Raw genomic sequence first — 17,744 nt, forward strand, 5'->3', positions numbered from 1 at the left:
ATAGGGAGTGGGCTCCAAAAGCCAGTTCAAGCCCCTGGATTGGGTCCTGGGATTGGGTGCTGGTACCACTGCCATCCCCCCCCCAAACAGATCAAGTCACGTAACCGGCACCCACATCCGGAGGGTGTAGTTCAGTCCCATGCAGGTTCCCCAGCCATCAGTCCATAGCCCGTGAGCTCCTACCAGCTCCGGACACCCATCTCTGTGTTCCCCATATGGCCTTGACCCCCTCACCCCTTTTTATATGATCGTCCTCCAGGAGCTCAGCCCAGTGCCTGGCAGTGGGCCATTGCATCTGCTGTCATTAGTTACATGGTGGATCCCAGGAAGGGAAAATAGTTAAAATCTGGGTAAAGTGGGAGGGCGGGTAGAAGGGAGAGGGTGAGGGATAGGAGCACGGGTAGTCAAGAAAAGGAGTTCGGGAGGAAAGTTGGGGAGGGGCTGAGGGGGAGAGAGCAATGAAAGAGACATCTATTGATAGAGGGAGCCATTACATGATTGGAGAACAACAGGTGCTAGAGAAATTCTTAGGAACCCTTAAGGATGACACCAGCTAAGACCCCTAGCCCTAATGGAGAAGGCATCTAAGTGGGCCTTCCCCTTTAATCAGATTAGGCTACCCTAATTTTCATCGTCTAGGGACCTTTTATATGAAACTTTGAATTGCATAATGGTTTTGTCTTTAAGAACAGTCCAACAGTCCCTAATATGGCTTTTGGGACAGAGATCTTGAGTAAAACCAAAGGTAATACCAGTTTTAAAAGATGTGAAAATTACACAAGAGCTGAATAACTATAGTCTAATATGATAGAGGTCTGGTTAGGGATTGATTTTAGGATATTTAGAACCATGAGATGAATAAGTAAAGGGCATTTCACTTGGAGCTTCTACCGTATCACTTCTAATTTTTTGCAGAACTGGATTAGAGTGCCCTGAAAAGAAGTTGAGAGTCTTAGCATTTGTATAGGGGTTATTTTACACACTTCTTCCCAGCACTGGGGAGCAAATCTTACATGCAAGAAAAACCCTGAACTATACCCACAGCTCAAGAGGTATTAATTTTTATAAGACTGTTATTATAGATGACAACTATGATCTAATCTTCCTAGCAAAGTGAGTCATTTACTTTATGTTTGTGAAGTTGTGTTATTATCAGTATATTATTATAGCTTAGTAATAAACATGAATGTACCTTCCAGATTACAAATGTAGTAATAACTAGCAAGTTCCTCTTTGAGCTTCCATATTATTCCCACCATTCATATCAAAATCTATAAGGAGAAAACATTATCTTTTACTAAACTTGTATTAAGCTATATCATATTTGCTGGTTGTATCACCCACCTATAATCCCAGCACTTGGGAGGCAGGGGTCAGTAGATCTGTATGAGTTTCAGGCTAGTCAGAGGTACATAATGGAATCCTGACTCAAAAATTTTAAAAAAAGATGTCTCAGTTTTGAAGTAACATGTAGTTGTTACAACCACAAAGCACTGAACAAGTTTCTTATGCCTGTGCTTAGTCTCCTCTCCATTGTCGTTTTTACTGTCCCGGGTGCTGTTGGATTCTTTCTTGCTTTTTTGCATTCTGTCTTTCAAGTTTTCTTTTCCTCCAGTATAATGCTCTGCTTCTTCTTTCCCATGTCTGTTATTGGCTCATCTCCTAAGGCATCTCACAAGGGCCTGCCACTCTTAGACTACGTGAGTGTTCTGGACCAAAATCAAATTTGAAAATCGCAGAGCATTACTATTTTGTTTGGTTTTTTTTTTTTTTTTTTTTTTTTTCTCTAGAGCCTGATGAAACTTCAGTTGCTACAGCGGTGGTCCTTGTCACCATGTCTTAGGGAATGTGCTTTATTGTGCCACCTTTTGCCCAACTCTGTGTGCAAAGAATGTGAAGCAGATCATGAGAGCTATAAAGTCACACTTGCCATTTTACAGCCGGTTTTCAGTCTGAGATGTCTCCAAAAGTGTGAGAGGGGCTCAGGTAGGGCTGGCGCTGGCGGACGGCTGGCGCAGCTGCCTTTTTCAGCTACTCCCCAGATCAGCCTGACAGAGCTAAGTGTAAGCCCCTGCCAGGTAGACAGGGGGTGATGTCGGTCAGAGCCTCTGCAGCAAAGAGGCAGCTGCTTCTGCTTGCAGGCTTGGAGAGAACTCCCGTCATCCATGCCAGCCACACCCAGAACGGGGCTAGTGGTACCTGGCATTTGCAAAGCCATCTAAGTGTAAAGTGTGGTGGGCTTTAATAGTATTGTATTCCAAGCAGTTGATTGCCACCCAGCATACTTTGTTCTTCTTGCTATCCAAGAGAACAGCACAACCTGGACTTTTGTATTAGACTTAAGACATTTTTAAATATTTATTCACCATGAAAGGCTTTAATCTAGTATTCTTGATTTCTGCTCCAAAACAAAAGAGAAAGGCAAGTTATACAAACAGTGACAACTAAAAACGCAGGCAACAATTAAAGGTTCTTTAAAGGCCATGACCATATCATGAATTTTAAATGTGGAATTATATTTGTATTTCACCTATTTTTATAACAGTTTGGACAAAGTGTCCCACTAAGTGCAAGTGAGCCAATACACGCTAAAAGAGGCCTCAAGACTGAAGAAGGTATGTTTGACTGTAAGCGCTTTCTCTTTTTCCTTTTACTGTAAATAGATTTTTATATCACACAGTATACCCTGATTACAGCTCCTCTCCCCCTCCTCCTCCCAGCTCCTCTCTACCTCCTCTCCCACCTGAATCCATCCCCTTTCTGTCTCACATTAGAAAATGAACTCTTGTAGCCGGACAGTGGTGGCACATGCCTTTAATCCCAGCATTTGGGAGGCAGAGGCAGTGGATCTCCATGAGTGATAGCCAGCCTGGTCTACAGAGCAAGTTCTAGGACAGCCAGAGCTACACAGAGACCCTATCTCAAAAAAAAAAAAAAAAAAAAAAAAAAAAAAAAAAAAAAAAAAAAAAAAAAAAGAAAAGAAACTGAACAATTCTAAGGGACAATAATAATAATACAATATAATAAGGTAAAACACAAACTAATACATTAGACAAACAAAGCCCAAGAGAAAAAGACCTGTAGGTTAACACACACACACACACACTAAAAAAAAATAAAAATTCCTGCCACAACATTATAAGACAAGGATGCCACTGAGTTTGTTTTCTGTTAACAATCTGCACCTGGCCTACCCTTAAGAGTACTTTGTTTCCACTGGACAGTGGTGGTACATGGCTTTAATCCCAGCACTCGGGAGGCAGAGGGAAGCAGGTCTCTGAGTTCAAAGCCATCCTGGTATATAGAGTTGAGTCCCAGGACAGTCAGAACTACACAGAGAAACCCTGTCTTGAGAGGAGCAGGGAGTAATTCGCTTACCCAGAGACAGATTCCCTTGAAAGGAACTAAATTTTTATTTGCAATTGGTTATCAATTGGAGATAGCTCCTAGGTTAGGGATGGGGCATGTGTGCTTTTCTTTCTGCTCTAGGACCCCATCTGGTGCAGAGCCATGCAGGTCCTGTGCATGCTGCCTCAGACTCTGTGAGCCCGTCTGTGCGTCAGTCTCGATGTCGATGGCCTTGTTTTCTTGGTGTCCTCCTTCGCCCCTGGCTCACTCTTACTGCTTACTCTTCTCCCTTGAGTACAGGGATTGGATGGGGACATCCAGTTAGAGCTGGGTGTTCCGAGGTCTCACCCTGCATGATGTCTGCCTGTGGGTGTGTCTGTTTGTCCCATCTGATGGTAGCCGAGAAAGGCCGTAGCTATGACCACAGCAAAATGTCATTAGGAGTCATTCCATTGCTACAGTTTGGTTTTGCTTTTTGTGTTAGAACAATAGTATTAGGTTTTACTGTAGGTCCCTGGGGCAATCTAGTTTCTGGTTCTTAGTCACCCAGCCATTGGGTAGTGAGACTTAAGTCAAGTCAGATATTGCTTGCTTACTGCAACAAGCTTTGTGCCACCACCATTGCACTACTATATCTTGCATGTAGGACATTATTTTAGATCAAAGGGTTTGTAACTGAGTTGGTGTTTACATTTCTCCTCTGGTGATCTTCATAGTACCTTCCTGTACGTAAGGGAGAAGCTAGGTCCCAGTTTTAATTCTCCACATTCAGCCAGTCATATAGGTTTTGTCTTCAGTAATGAGGCCTTGCATCAGTTTGTAGAGAGCAACCAATGGTCTTGCCAACAGCCTGGGTCTTCATGTATGTGTATATTTTAGGAAGCTTCTTCTGTACTAGATTTCTATACTATCCCTCAAATGGCCCTAAATTTTAGCTGTCTCTAAGTATTCCTTCCCTCTCTCAACTTGATTCTCTCATCCCAGTCTTCCAGTCATCCATAGCTATTATATTTTCCTTTCTTAGAGAGCTCTATCTGCCCCTACCCCAAGCCAGTCCCTTACTTATGCCTGACTTCTGTGGTTATATCTTAGTTATCATTTACTTAACACCTAATATACACATATAAGCATCATTTTAAACGGAGGAAGAAGCCAAATGTTAACATGTATTTCTTTTATCTTGTCTTCACTCCCACTCTATTACCCTCTGTCTTTTTATTGGGGAATGGAGGCCATTGTTATTGAAAGATATCAATGGCCAATGATTATTGACTCGTGCTATTTTGTTGTTGGTTGTGGTGGTGGTATGCATGTTTTTAAGAGAGAGAGAGAGAGAGAGAGAGAGAGAGAGAGAGAGAGAGAGAGAGAGAGATTGATTATGTGTGTTCTGATCTGGAATTATTTATTCTGTTTTCTTGGATGTAGTTAACCTTGTTAGGTTGGAGTTTACCTTCCAGCACCTTCTTTGAGGTTGGATTTATTTATAGATATTGATTAAAATTGCTTTTGTTTCTCCATCAATAGTGATTGAAAGTTTTGTTAGGTGCAGTAGTCTGGGCTGGCATCTGTGGTCTCTCAGAGTGTGCAGCGCATCCGTCCAGGCCCTTCTGACTTTTAGTCCTCATTGAGAAATCAGGTGTTGTTCTAATAGGTCTGTCTTTATATGTTGGTCTTTCTCTCATGCAGTTTTTAATATTCTTTCGTTCTGTAAATTTAGTGATTTGATTATTGTGTGCTGAGGAGGCTTTCTTTTCGGGTTCATTCTATTCAGTGCTCTGGTTGCTTCTTGTACCTTGATAAAGAAGGCATCTTCTTTGGATTAAGGAAATTTTCTTCTATTGTTTCATTAAAAAAAAATGTTTTCTGCACTGACCTGAGTTTCTTCTCCTTCCTCTAATTCTATTATTCTTAGATTTGGTCTTTCCATAGTGTCCCAGACTTCCTGGATGTTTTGTGTCAGGAATGCTTTAGACTTAACATTTTCTTTGGCTGAGCTATCCATTTCTTCTATTGTCTTCTAGGCCTGAGATCTCTATTCTATCTATTCTGTTGGTCAGCCTTGCCTCCTGAGATTTCCTGTTTGAATTCCTAAATTTTTCATGTCCAGATTTCTCTTTGTTTATTGTTTCTTTATTGTTTCTATTTCCACTTTCAGGTCATGAATGGTTTTCTTCATTTCCTTCCACTGTTTGTGTTTTATAGATTTCTTTGAGGGATTTATTCATTTCCTCTTTAAGGAACTCTCAGATTCATAAAGGCTATTTTAAGTCTTTGTCTTGTATTCCAATTGTGTTGCAATACTCAGGTTCTATTGTGGTAAGGTTTCTGACCACTAGCAAAGATATACTGTCCTTACTTTTATAGACTGTGTTTTTTCTCTGGTGTCTAGGCTTCTGGGTTCAAAGAGATTATAATTCTAGGTGCTGATACTTGGTTGTGTCTTTGTTGGGTGTATGCTTTATTCCTTGGCTTCTCTTGCTCTGTCTGGTCCTTAGGGGATGGTGGTAGCTGTTTGTTGCCTGCTAGGTATGTCCACTGGGAGTTCTGTGTAAAATGTGTGTCTGGGTATTGAGAGCTGACACTTGGGAATGGGGATGGGCTAGGAGATTCAAGTTCTCAAGCTGTGCTGGAGGTAGGAGAGCTAGGTGTTCCTCCAGGATCTGCTTAGTCTCCAGGGGATGGGGCATAAGGAGAGGCATTAGCAGGTAGTCTGCTATAGAGTTGAGAATGTTATGGGGCATTGGCTATGGAGGACAGGAGGGTGAGTGGAGGTCTGAAGCTCCTCTACCCGCTAAGCTGGCCCACTTGCTTCCCTATCAGGCTTGGCTGGAAGGTTCCCAGAGAATGCTGGCTGGAGCTGGGGATGGAATAACAAGACGAGTAGGAAGGAAGGTTGGAGGGATCGGGGAGGCTGCCGCTGGTGCTCTGCCACAGAAATGGGGGATTGGGCTTGGAGGAGCAGAGGGAGAGATCTGTAGTTAACCTACAGGAGTGCTGCTGGAAGCCTCTTATTGGTGTTTTGTTCCCAGTGGTTTATCCTTTTTCTGTTGTTGTTGTTGTTATTCTGGGTGTTGGGGAGGTTGTTCGTTTGTTTTGTTTTTTGAGACATGGTTTCTTTGTGAACCCTTAGCTATCCTAGAACTAGCAGTGTAGACCAGGCTAGCCTCAAACTCACAAGTGCTGTATTTTCTCAAGTACTTGTGTATTGTGCACTTACATAGACCTGAACTCTCTTTATGAGGGAATATTCAGTTCATTCACAGTTAGCTGTTGTTTGGAATGCTAATGTACTTATTAAACATCTTTCTATAGCAAACTATCTCCTGACTTGTCAAATGTTTATGTAGGATAGGTTCTCAGAACTAAATTTGGAGTAGACATAGACAGGGTCTCAATGTGTAGCTCCGGCATCCAGGAACTCACAAAGTAGACCAAGATAGCCTCAGACTCACAGAGATCTGCCTGCCTCTGCCTCCCAAGTACTGGGATTAAAGGTGTGTGCCAATACTTTCTTAACTGGAGGTGAGAAAATGCCAAATATAGAGGATCCTGAAAATTAAAATGTACACTGAGCTGGAGAGCTGGAATACTGGCTTTTCTTTCAGAGGACCTAGGATCAATTACCAGCATTCATATGGAGGCTCGCCGTCAGCTGTAACTGCAGTCCCAGGGGATCCACCACCCTCTCCTGGCCTCCTTGGGTACTGCAAGCACGTGGGATACAGATATACTTAAGAGGCAACACACTCATACAAATAAGTAAATAAATATTATGCCAGCAATATGTCTGCCTAAGACTTGAACAAGGACACCACCAACAGACATACTAACATGGAAGGGTGGGAATATCATAGGTCCCACCCCTAAACAAAGAACAGGCAACTAAGAAATGCTGAGAGGGGAAAAATTAGTCTTCCCCTAATTGGATGGATGGATGGATGGATGGATGGATGGATGGATGGATGGATGGATGGATGGAGATATATAGAAAGATAGATAGATATAGGTAGGTAGGTAGGTAGGTAGGTAGATAGATAGATAGATAGATAGACAGATATAAATTTCATATATATGCAACACTAAGTTGATACACCGTGTGTGTGTGTGTGTGTGTGTGTGTGTGTGTGTGTGTGTGTGTGTGTAATAAAAAGAACTTGAGAATCAGAAGCAGGCAAAGCTCTGAGTTTGAGGCCAGCCTGGTCTACAGAGCAAGTCCCGGGATAGCCAGGGCTACACAGAGAAACCCTGTCTCAAAAAAACAATTAAAAAAAAAAAAAGCCAGATGGTAGTGGTTGCACCTTTAATCCCAGCACTTGGGAGGCAGAGACAGGTTGATCTCTGTGAGTTTGAGGCCAGCCTGGTCTACAGAGCTAGTTCCAGACAGCTAGGGTTGTTATACAGAGAAACTGTCTCGAAAAACCAAACTAAGTGATCAAAGAGTCATGTCAGTTCTGTAGTTTCAGGTAATACTTCTGAGTGTTTGGTGGCAGAAAACCCCGTGATTTCTTCAGTACCTGAGGATGAAATTCTAACTGCTATACACAGCAAGCAGCTACAGAAACCAAACCTGTCCTTGAGTAAGGCCCAGCCATCCAACATGTGTGCAGTGTCAGCTGAAGAGCAGAAGGTCCTTCGGTCCCTCCATCGCCTCAATGAAAGGCTATACTGTAAGTTCAGGGGCACAACTTCTGTAAGACAGGAACATGCTATGCATAAGCTTATGTCAAATCTTTAATTTAAGACTTTGAAGTAAAAATACAAGATATATCTAGTTATCACCTTAATAAATCATCTAAAATTGAGAATATTGTTAATATTTTAGATTATATAACATATCTTTTATAATGATACCAACTTCTGTACTTTATTCTGTTTTAGAAGTATCTGAACATAAGCTGAGCATGGTGGTACAAACCTTTAATTCCAACACTTGGGAGGCAGAAGCAGGCAGATCTCTGAGGTTGAGTCCAGCCTGGTCTACAGAGTGAGTTCCAGGACAGGCAGGGCTACACAGAGAAACCCTGTCTTGAAAGAAAGAAAAGAAAAATATGAGCATACTACTTGTGTTTTAACAATAACAGACTAAGTATCTATACCTACCATCATGGAAATAACCTTATCAAGTGCTTTTTAATCCTCAGCTCCATGTGGGCATGGAGCAATGCCTGTGATACCTGCACATGAGTGCCTAAGGCAGGGGCAGCAGCACAGCTGGAGACCAGCCTGGGTGGCCTACCAAGCCCCAGGCCACTTTGATGAGACCCTGTCCCTAAGGGACAAGATATTTTCACTAGGAAAATAATGGTAGAGCCACAGCGAACTTTCAAGCTGAAGATATTTGGTTAGTGGAATAATCAAGAGGGAACAATAGTTTCCCTGTAGTTTCAGACAAGATGGTCCACCATTAACTTGAGCCATCAAAAGATCTATGCCTTTCAACCACAAAAAGTGGGGAGGTTTTTAAAAAAACAAAGCTTCACCGTTCTTGAACTTCAGTATTGAGCAGCCAAGGGAAGGGAGGAAAGCATCCCTAGGGATGGAGCCTAGAGTGTACCTCAGTAATTACAGCCCATGCCCATAGTACCTGTGTGTCTATAAAGCCTGAAGCAAAGGACATAATTGAAAATGATCCCAAACCGCTGACACCTCCAGAATAATTTATAAAATGCATACTAATATTCCTTTTGATGTTATTTGAGATATGGCCTATATTCCAGTCTTCAAAGAATTATCACAAATGAGATCTAAGGAAAATGAATACTCAATAGTGACCAAAAAAAGCTAATCCATAAAGAAAAAAATCCATTAAAAATCAAAAGATGGATGGAGAGATGTCTCAGAAGTTAAGAGCATTGGCTGCTCTTCCACAGGTCCTAGATTCAATTCCCAGCAACCACGTGGTGGCTCACAACTATCTGTAGTGAGATCTGATGCCCTCTTCTGGAGTGCAGGAGTACATGTAGATAGAACACTTGCATACATAAAATAAATATATACCTTTAAAAGAAATCACAGTACATTCTAAATAGACCCCAAGAACGTTTTACCAGACACAAAAAATATAATAAAATCAGAAATATGTTTCAAAATCCAGTAAGGAAATATGCAATATAAAATGATGTAGCTTGTTTGGAAAATTACAAAGCCTGTGAGCGGAAGAGAAAAAAATACATTTAAAATTCAGCTGATTATTTATAAACAACAGATTATAGACATGTGAAGGGAGAATTAATAACTAGACTATAAATCAGAAAAGCCTGTCGAGAATAAGGTACACACGGTGGGAAATAGCAAAGGAGATCCTAAATGACAAAGCTGTAAGACCCGAGACTGGGTCATGGCTTTCCAATTTAATGAGCACTACCAACATGGAGAGTGAAAAGCCCATTTCAAAACAAGAAAGAAGAAACTCTTAGGGACTGGAGAGATGGCTCAGTGATTAAGAGCACTGGCTGCTTTTCCAGAAGACCTGGGTTCAAGTCCCAGCACCCACATGGCAGCTCACAACTGTGTGAAACCCCATTTCCAGGGGATCCAACACCCTCACACAGACACATGCAGGCGAAACACAAGTGCACATGAAATTCATTTTAAAAAGAATGTGAGAGGGGTTCTGAGTTCAAGTCCCAGCACAGGAAATGGGGGAAGCTGATTGTGTAAGACTGGCTAGCCTGGAACTCACTACGTAGACCAGGATAGCTCAAACTCATAGAGAGCGGCCTGCCTCTGCATTCTGACTATTGTCATTAAAGGTATGAGCTACCAAAACCACCAAAACAAAAGGAAATCTGACATTTGAATGAAGATTGTTTTATAAACTCCTCTTTTCAGCTTTATAAAACTGTTCCTAATCAAATTGCTTGTATTTACATACAAGGACTATTTCTGGGGTCAGTAAGAAAAGAGTACCATTAAATTTTGAATATTTTGACACATCACAATTTTGTCATTAATTCTTTAGTGATTCTCTTTATATACATAACTATTTTTGTGTTATGGTATGATTTTTCAGATGTACAAGAAGCCATTTGCAAAAACCCATCCATCAAAAATACTTTGCAGTTAATACCACTTCTGGTAAGTATTTGCTAAGTCCCTCCTGTGGTTGTTTCATGTAGACATTACTGAGGTAAAGACGTCACAGGGAGCCTGGAGAGAGAGCTCAGCAGTTAAGAGCACTTGTTTTTGCAAAGGACCAGGGTGGTGGTTCACAATCATCAGTAATTTTAGTTCCTGGGGATCCGATGCCCTTTTCTGACCTCATGGGAACCAGGGACACATGGTGTGCACTCACACAGAATAAAATACATAGGTCTTTTCTAATGTGAGAGCCTTGCAAGGTTTGGAGAGATACATGGTGTGCACTCACACAGAATAAAATACATAAGTCTTTTCTAATGTGAGAGCCTTGCGAGGCTTTGAGAGAAGATGAAGGCTGAGCGCCCTGAGTTCTAAAATCTTGACAGGACAGAGGAAGGTTGTTGAAGCTTCCACACCTCTTAGTCCTTTTTTCTGTGGCGCAGTGTTGCACCGCTCACCCTCAGGCACACAGGATTGGAGCATCCTTGTTGGCAAGTACTTGTTTCGTACTAGCTTGGTAGTTCCCTACGTTTTTTGTTACCTAATATTACCTAAATATTACCTAATATGGTAGTATTTCCAGTGATACCTTTTCTTCCCAATAAAAATGTAATGTATTCAAAATTTGCAAATTTTAAATATCTTTGATTTGTGCATTATGACACATTGTTCAATTCAAACTTTAAGTGCCTTTTTCCTCAAAGGGCATCAGAATCTATGGAGAAATGTCAACTAATGACCTAGAATATCACATCTGTGACACAGATACTTAAGTCTTTAGCATTTATGCAAGCATAACTTCAGTGAGTTATGAAAAAGAGTTTTACCATGATGGGTACTAACCCACTAATGATGGATAACCATCTAACTACGTTAGGTCCAAATGCTGGTTTAGTGGATTTTTTTTTCTTTCATTTTTCAAGACAGCTGTCCAAGAACTCATTCTGTACACCAGAACTCAGAGATCTGCCTGCCTTTGCCTCCCTAGAGCTGAGATTAAAGGTATTCACTGATACCACCTGGCTTAAAATAAGATAGATTTAGTGAATTTTTAAGAAGCAATGTTATTTTTGGTCTAAAATATATGTTAAACATCCCTAAGGCCTTACATGACTTCCAAGTGCTTTTGTTTAAAAAAAAAAAAAAAAAAAGGAAGAAGGAACTATTATACCTCAGCAGATGACGTGAGTCCCTCTGCAGAGTCTGTGCGTTTTGAGACAGGGCATCATGCAGTTAGCCTTGAACTCTTGATCTGCCGGCCTCTTGCCTCTCACTTGCTGAGGTTACAGGGTGTAGCACCCCTGGATTTAGAAAGCTGCTCTCAAGGGTCTGGAGACGAGAGTGGCTCAGTGAGCGTAGGGACATGAGTTCAGATCCCAGCCCACGTACAAACAGGATATATAGTCTGTGACCCCATCCTTAGTGTGGACACAGGTGAATCTCAGGGCTCTGCTGTCCAGCCAGGCAGCCAGGCAGTCAAAATGGTGACCCTCGGGTTCAGTGAAGGGAGCCTATCTCGAAAAGGAAATAATAAAATGAGTGGGAGGAGAAAAAGATGCCTGAAGTCAACCTCTGGGCTCCAAGTGCACACAGACAAGTACACCTGCCCACGCACAACCACAACCATGCACACGCTCAGCGGAAACTCCTTTGAAGCACATTACCAAAGGCAACACATTCAGACTGTGAATTATTACAGAGAGCAGGCACAGCGCCTTTGGCATTGATGAATGACCTGCTAACATCTGTGGGTCTGACAATAAGCGAACTCTCTGAACTCTCTTACAGAATGCCCAGCCAAGGGCCAGGCTCTCCCCTGATGCTGGATCCAGAGTGCAGAAAAAATACTGATCAACTGTGACAGTCACTACTTAAGAGAATCATTATTTTTGAGAATCCTGCAAATAAATTCTGTATTTCTGCATTTACTAATGATTAAAAATATTAGACTTTTATGTTTATAAAAGTAAATCATAATATAAGTAATAGAAATGAATTTACTAGCTTATATTTATGCTACAAATTATACTTTATTATGTATTTTCCTGACACATTTTTAATGAATGAAATACTTCATTGTTTTCAATAAGCATGCTAATGAATATCAATTTTCTCTATTTAAAAATAAAAGAGGCTATTTTATTATTCAAATTATGTATTAGGTATGATAGTGAAGCTTTGTGTTCTAAAATTCCTAATTCTAATAAATTTTTGTACAAGTATCCAAGAAGCTTATGATTAAAAACACCCCCCACAAATAATAAACCTATTTGTCTAAGACTTTGTAAGACCTCTGCCTTTTTGTATTACTAGGAGGTTCAGTTACTAGCTTGCACATTCAGTAATTAATACCATTTTATTCATGGGTCAATGGAATCTCAACAAATAAAAAAAAAACTGACAACATTTTAAAACTTCATAGTAAGAACTAGAAAGATGGCTTGGCATTTAAGAGGACCAGAGTGTAGCTCCCAGGAGTCACTCTTGGTGACTCACAACAATCAGTAAGCAACTGGAGCTCCTAGAGATCTGACACCTTCTTCTGGCTTCCACAGGAACATGCGCGCATGCGCGCGCACACACACACACACACACACGTAAACAACACAATTTTATGAAAACTGAAGTGTGCTGGGTAACTTTTCTCTAATAAGTATATTTTATCCCCCATTAGGAATATTCACTTGTACTAGACTGATACTAGAAATTTGTTTTCTAAAATATTGAGTCAAAGACAAAAGTTACATAACCTTTCAAAAGGGTTAATCATGATAGGCCCAAATGTGGTGGTCCAACACTTGGGAGACAGAGAAAAGTCGATCTGTGTGAGTTTGGGGCCAGCCTGGTCGACATCGTGAGTTCCAAGGTAGCCAGGGCTGTCACACAGAAACCCTGTCTCAAAGAGCGAAGCAACCACAACAAAGAATGGTCATCTCTCACTGTTTTACTTTCCCAAGTACTTGTACTTCAAACCCTCATGTGGGTTATTCCAGCTAAAGCTCTTGCTTCTGATAGGCTCTCAAAAGTGAGAATTACATGCTGATACCAAAGACAGACCTCTCTCTGCTGGACACACACCCGCTCCTTGCCCTTAGCAGAGCTTATCAGTGCTCTTTTACTCTCTACCGCCTTGGTTGCCACCTGTTCTACAATGACAGTTAATCAAACTGTTTATAATTCCCCCAAATAAAGCCTGTTGTTTCATACTTCCGTGCCTGTTCATTCAGTGTTGGAAAGGGCTCCCCACACCCCTCATAATCTCCCAGTAATCATTCATTCACTGTATTAAATCCTGTGAGGTAGAACTTCATCCAGATTTTTTTTTTCCTAATGATCATCTCTACTCTTTACTGCAAAAAAATGATGTATTTTACCATAAACTGAATTTACTTGCACACATGTGACTCTTCTTCCCTGGAAAGTCCATATTGTCATTTGTGTTCTCTAAACAAAATAGCACACATTATAGAAGACACTAATAATGAATACAGGAGAAAACACTCAGTCATTCTGTACTAAATATAGAAAAGAAAACAGAATGTAGTTTACATGAGAAATGAAAGTTTTAAATATTTAAACTAAGCTGTGAGGTAGTTATCAATGTGAGTAATGATATTTGGAGCTCCTCCTCAAGCCATCACAATCCCATTAGCTCATCAACAGGTAAGACTTCTGCCTGCAGGCTACTACACTAGCACCACCCATTGGACCCTGTAATCTACAAGTCCCACTCTGCCACCACAAACCCACGCGCCCACCTCAGCATCAGTGGTCCCAGGAGGTACAAACCTGCCTGCACTGACTGAGCAAAGGGGTGAGAGATGGCCTTCCAGCCGCACAGTCCCATCTCTAGACCCTAGGCCTGGGGGCATTTTCAGGGCCCCTCCCTTACCCACTGCAGCCATAGCTGGTCAGCAGGTGGCAATCCCGTGGGGAGGCCACTCCACCACCCCACAAAGGACCCGGTAATCTACAAGTCCCACTCTGCCCCACAAACAAAAACATCCACCATGGCATCAATGGCCTCCTGAGACACAGACAACACCTATGCATCAGGGCCCCTCCCACCCAGGCACAAACACCACCGGCACGAGTAGAGGAAGAAATGGGTAGATGCCCCTGCAAGAGTACATTCAGAGGGCCTTCTGGTGCCCTGCTCAGAGACTCCTGAGGCCTGGGAGCTGTGCATGGGGGAAGGTGTCCCGGAAGACAAGCTGGTCTAGAATCTGCCAGCATCCTAGTCCCGCCTCCATCCACTGGAAGAGAAGAGCCATTGGATTGGACCTACTTGCACACACTGGAAGAAAACTGTGATTCCCATACCCACCAGGAGAGGGAGAGCCCCCACCAGTACACACTGGAAGAAGGGATGGGTAGACAACAGTACAGAACACAGTCAACATCAGAAAGATTGATGTGTCTCCACCAGAATCTAGGGTCTCCACCCCAGCAAGACCTGAACATCCCAACACAGATGAAGCAGAAGAGAATGACCCTAAAAACAACTCCATAAAGATGATAGAGACCCTAAAAGAGGAAATGAGAAAATCCCTTAAGGAAATGGAAGAAAAAACAAACAAGAAATTCAAGAAATGGAAGAAAAACAAACAAACAAAAAAAAAAACCCACAGTCACAGGGAATGCTGGACATAGAAAAAAGCTAGGTAAATGATAAGATATTACAGATGCAAGCATAATAACCAACAGAGTACAAGATATAACCAGGTGTTGAAGATATACTAGGAGAAATAGGTACGTCGACCAAATCCCTAAGACAAAATATCCAGGAAATATGGGAAACCATGAAGAGATCAAACCTAAGAATAATAGATACACAAGAAGGTGAAGAAACCCAACTCAAAGGTGCAGGAAACATATTCAACAAAATCATAGAAGAAAACTCTCCCAACCTAAAGAAAGACATGTCAATGAAAGTCAAGAAGCTTACAGAACACCAAATAGAGTGGAACACAAAAAAGTTCCCTCACCACATACTAATCAAAACACCAAACATACACAATAAAGAAAGAATATTAAGAGCAGCAAAGGAAAAAGGCCAAGTAACATATAAAGGCAAACCTATCAGAATTACACCTGACTTCTCCATGGAAACGCTGAAGGCCAGAAGGTCCTGGATAGATAGATGTTTAACAAATACTAAAAGAGTACACAGATGCCAGCCCAGGATACTATACCCAGCTTGGTATTGGCACAAAATTAAACAGATAGACCAATGGAATCTACTGAAAATCCTGATATTAACCCACACATCTACCAACACCTTAATTTTAATAAAACAGCTAAGAGTATACAATGGGGGGAGGAAAGCATCTTCAACAAATGGTGCTGGCATAACTGGATGATGTTGTAAAGAAAACTGCAGATAGACCCATGTCTATCGCCATGCGCAAAACTCAAGTCCAAATGGATCAAAGACCTCAACATCAATCCAGCCACATTGAACCTCTTAGAAGAGAAAGTAGGAGGTACGCTTGAACAAATTGGTACAGGAGACTGCTTCCTGAACAGTAGCACAGTAGCACAGACACTGAGATTGATAATTAATAAATGGGACCTCCTGAAACTGAGAAGCTCAAATGAATCACCACTAGGTCAAGGAATAAATAAAGAAATTGAAGACTTCCTAAAATTCAATCAAAATGAATGCACAACATAACCCAAACTTATGGGACACAATGAAAACAGTGGTTACAGCAAAGTTCATAGCACTAAATGCCTACATAAAGAAGCTGGAGAAATCCCACACTAGCAAAATAACAGAACAACAAAGCTTAGAACAAAAAGCAAACTCACCAGGATGAGTAGATGGCTGGAAATAATCAAATTGAGGGCTGAAATCAATATAATAGAAATAAAAGAAACAATACAAAGAATCAAACTGATGGGGATGTCCTTCTGTACATATGTTTCTCTTACTGGTTGATGAATACAACACTGTTGTCCAGTAAAAGCAAGAAGGGAGGAGGGGCTAGGAGATGAGGAGAAGGCTGGGGAGAGAGACAGAGAGGCGCCACGAGGAGATACTGCGTACCATTTTAGCAAAAATCATTCTAAAACATAACTTCCAAACACTCAATCAAAATCCCAATCTGAGCATAAAGGCAGGCATGCCAGCAAAGGGTCAAAACCTAAGGCATGGACTCAGGCACCACAGCCAACACTCTTTAAAATGCTGTGAACATTCATTGAGACTGGACAATCTCCTCAACAAAAGTTTTATAGGAGTTACAATCCTCCTCAATATTTGTTCTAACTCATATTTGAAGATAAGTAAAAATTAGCAGATCTCTGAGAATACTACACCTGAACAAAACTTCAGCACAAAACTAACTGATGGTAGGTTAAAATGGGCAGCTAGATAGCTCAGTAGATAAAGGCACTTCACACCAAACCTGGCAACTTGAATTTTACTCCAGGGCCAACATGGTGGAAGAAAAAGAAAACCAAGCCAAAACAGCATAGGTAGCTGTCTTGTTGGCGGCACAGTTGTCACCTTACCAAGTAATAGAACAACCTTCTTTACCCGTGTGAGCTTACACCAACAAGCAATGAGTAAAGTCTCAAGTACCAATACATTGACAGTGACATGGTACCCGCCAAGAACAGTTGTAAAGTCAAGTATGCCGGTGTTAAGCTGTACAGTATTAGTGTACTGCCCTCTAGGGGTGACAGAAAAATAAATGTTCTTGTCAGACAAAACTGGTAGATTTGGGTCAGTTGGGTTTAGTTTGGTTTTAAATTTGGATACACAAGGTTTTTATCTTTTTAACTTTCTTCTGTGTGTACTCATTGTACATGGTTCTCTGTTATGTAGGACATTTACACACCGAGCATATTCACCCCATACTCTCCATACTTCCCTTCCCCACCCTTACTCCATACATTTCCCAATCAAAGTGCACTGAGGAGAGCATCCAGACACCGAGAGCAATTAAAAAACATTCTGGAGCTGGGGACATATTTGCAAAGCATGCATATGGGTTTGAGCCAACAAAAACCAAAACATAAATAAAAATGTATTCTGTGAAAAAAGTAGACATACGCCAGAGCTCCGGACCTCTGCTGGAGACCCGCCTATCCATGTAGGACCACCCTGGGTCCCTGCCTGCCTGATCTTTGACCCCCATCGCTGGGCCTCTGCCTGAGGTGAGTCTGAGACCACTTCAGGTTGAATCCGATCCACGCCCTTCCCTGGGAACTCCCTGGGTTGGCCCGGAACCTCGCTCCCCCATCCTGTGTCCTGTCCCCAGCGAGAGCGCTGCCCCCCCCCCCCCGTGCTCTCATCCATAACCTCA

At 41.7% G+C, this 17,744-nt stretch overlaps 1 protein-coding gene across 1 annotated transcript in view; it reads left to right on the forward strand.

Moving 5' to 3' along the window:
- The window catches only part of Cep126 (centrosomal protein 126), a 61,079-nt gene extending 48,371 nt beyond the window's left edge, over positions 1 to 12,708 (forward strand). The window contains exons 8-11 of the mRNA XM_051199151.1: positions 2,546 to 2,615; positions 7,806 to 8,015; positions 10,361 to 10,425; positions 12,217 to 12,708. Of these exons, the coding sequence (XP_051055108.1) occupies positions 2,546 to 2,615; positions 7,806 to 8,015; positions 10,361 to 10,425; positions 12,217 to 12,279 (408 nt within the window). The 3' untranslated portion in view covers positions 12,280 to 12,708. The remainder of the gene's footprint in view (positions 1 to 2,545; positions 2,616 to 7,805; positions 8,016 to 10,360; positions 10,426 to 12,216) is intronic.
- Positions 12,709 to 17,744: the final 5,036 nt, after the last annotated feature.

Source organism: Phodopus roborovskii, unplaced genomic scaffold (assembly GCF_943737965.1).
Source record: "Phodopus roborovskii unplaced genomic scaffold, PHOROB, whole genome shotgun sequence".
In the NCBI taxonomy this organism is placed as follows: Eukaryota; Metazoa; Chordata; class Mammalia; order Rodentia; family Cricetidae; genus Phodopus; species Phodopus roborovskii.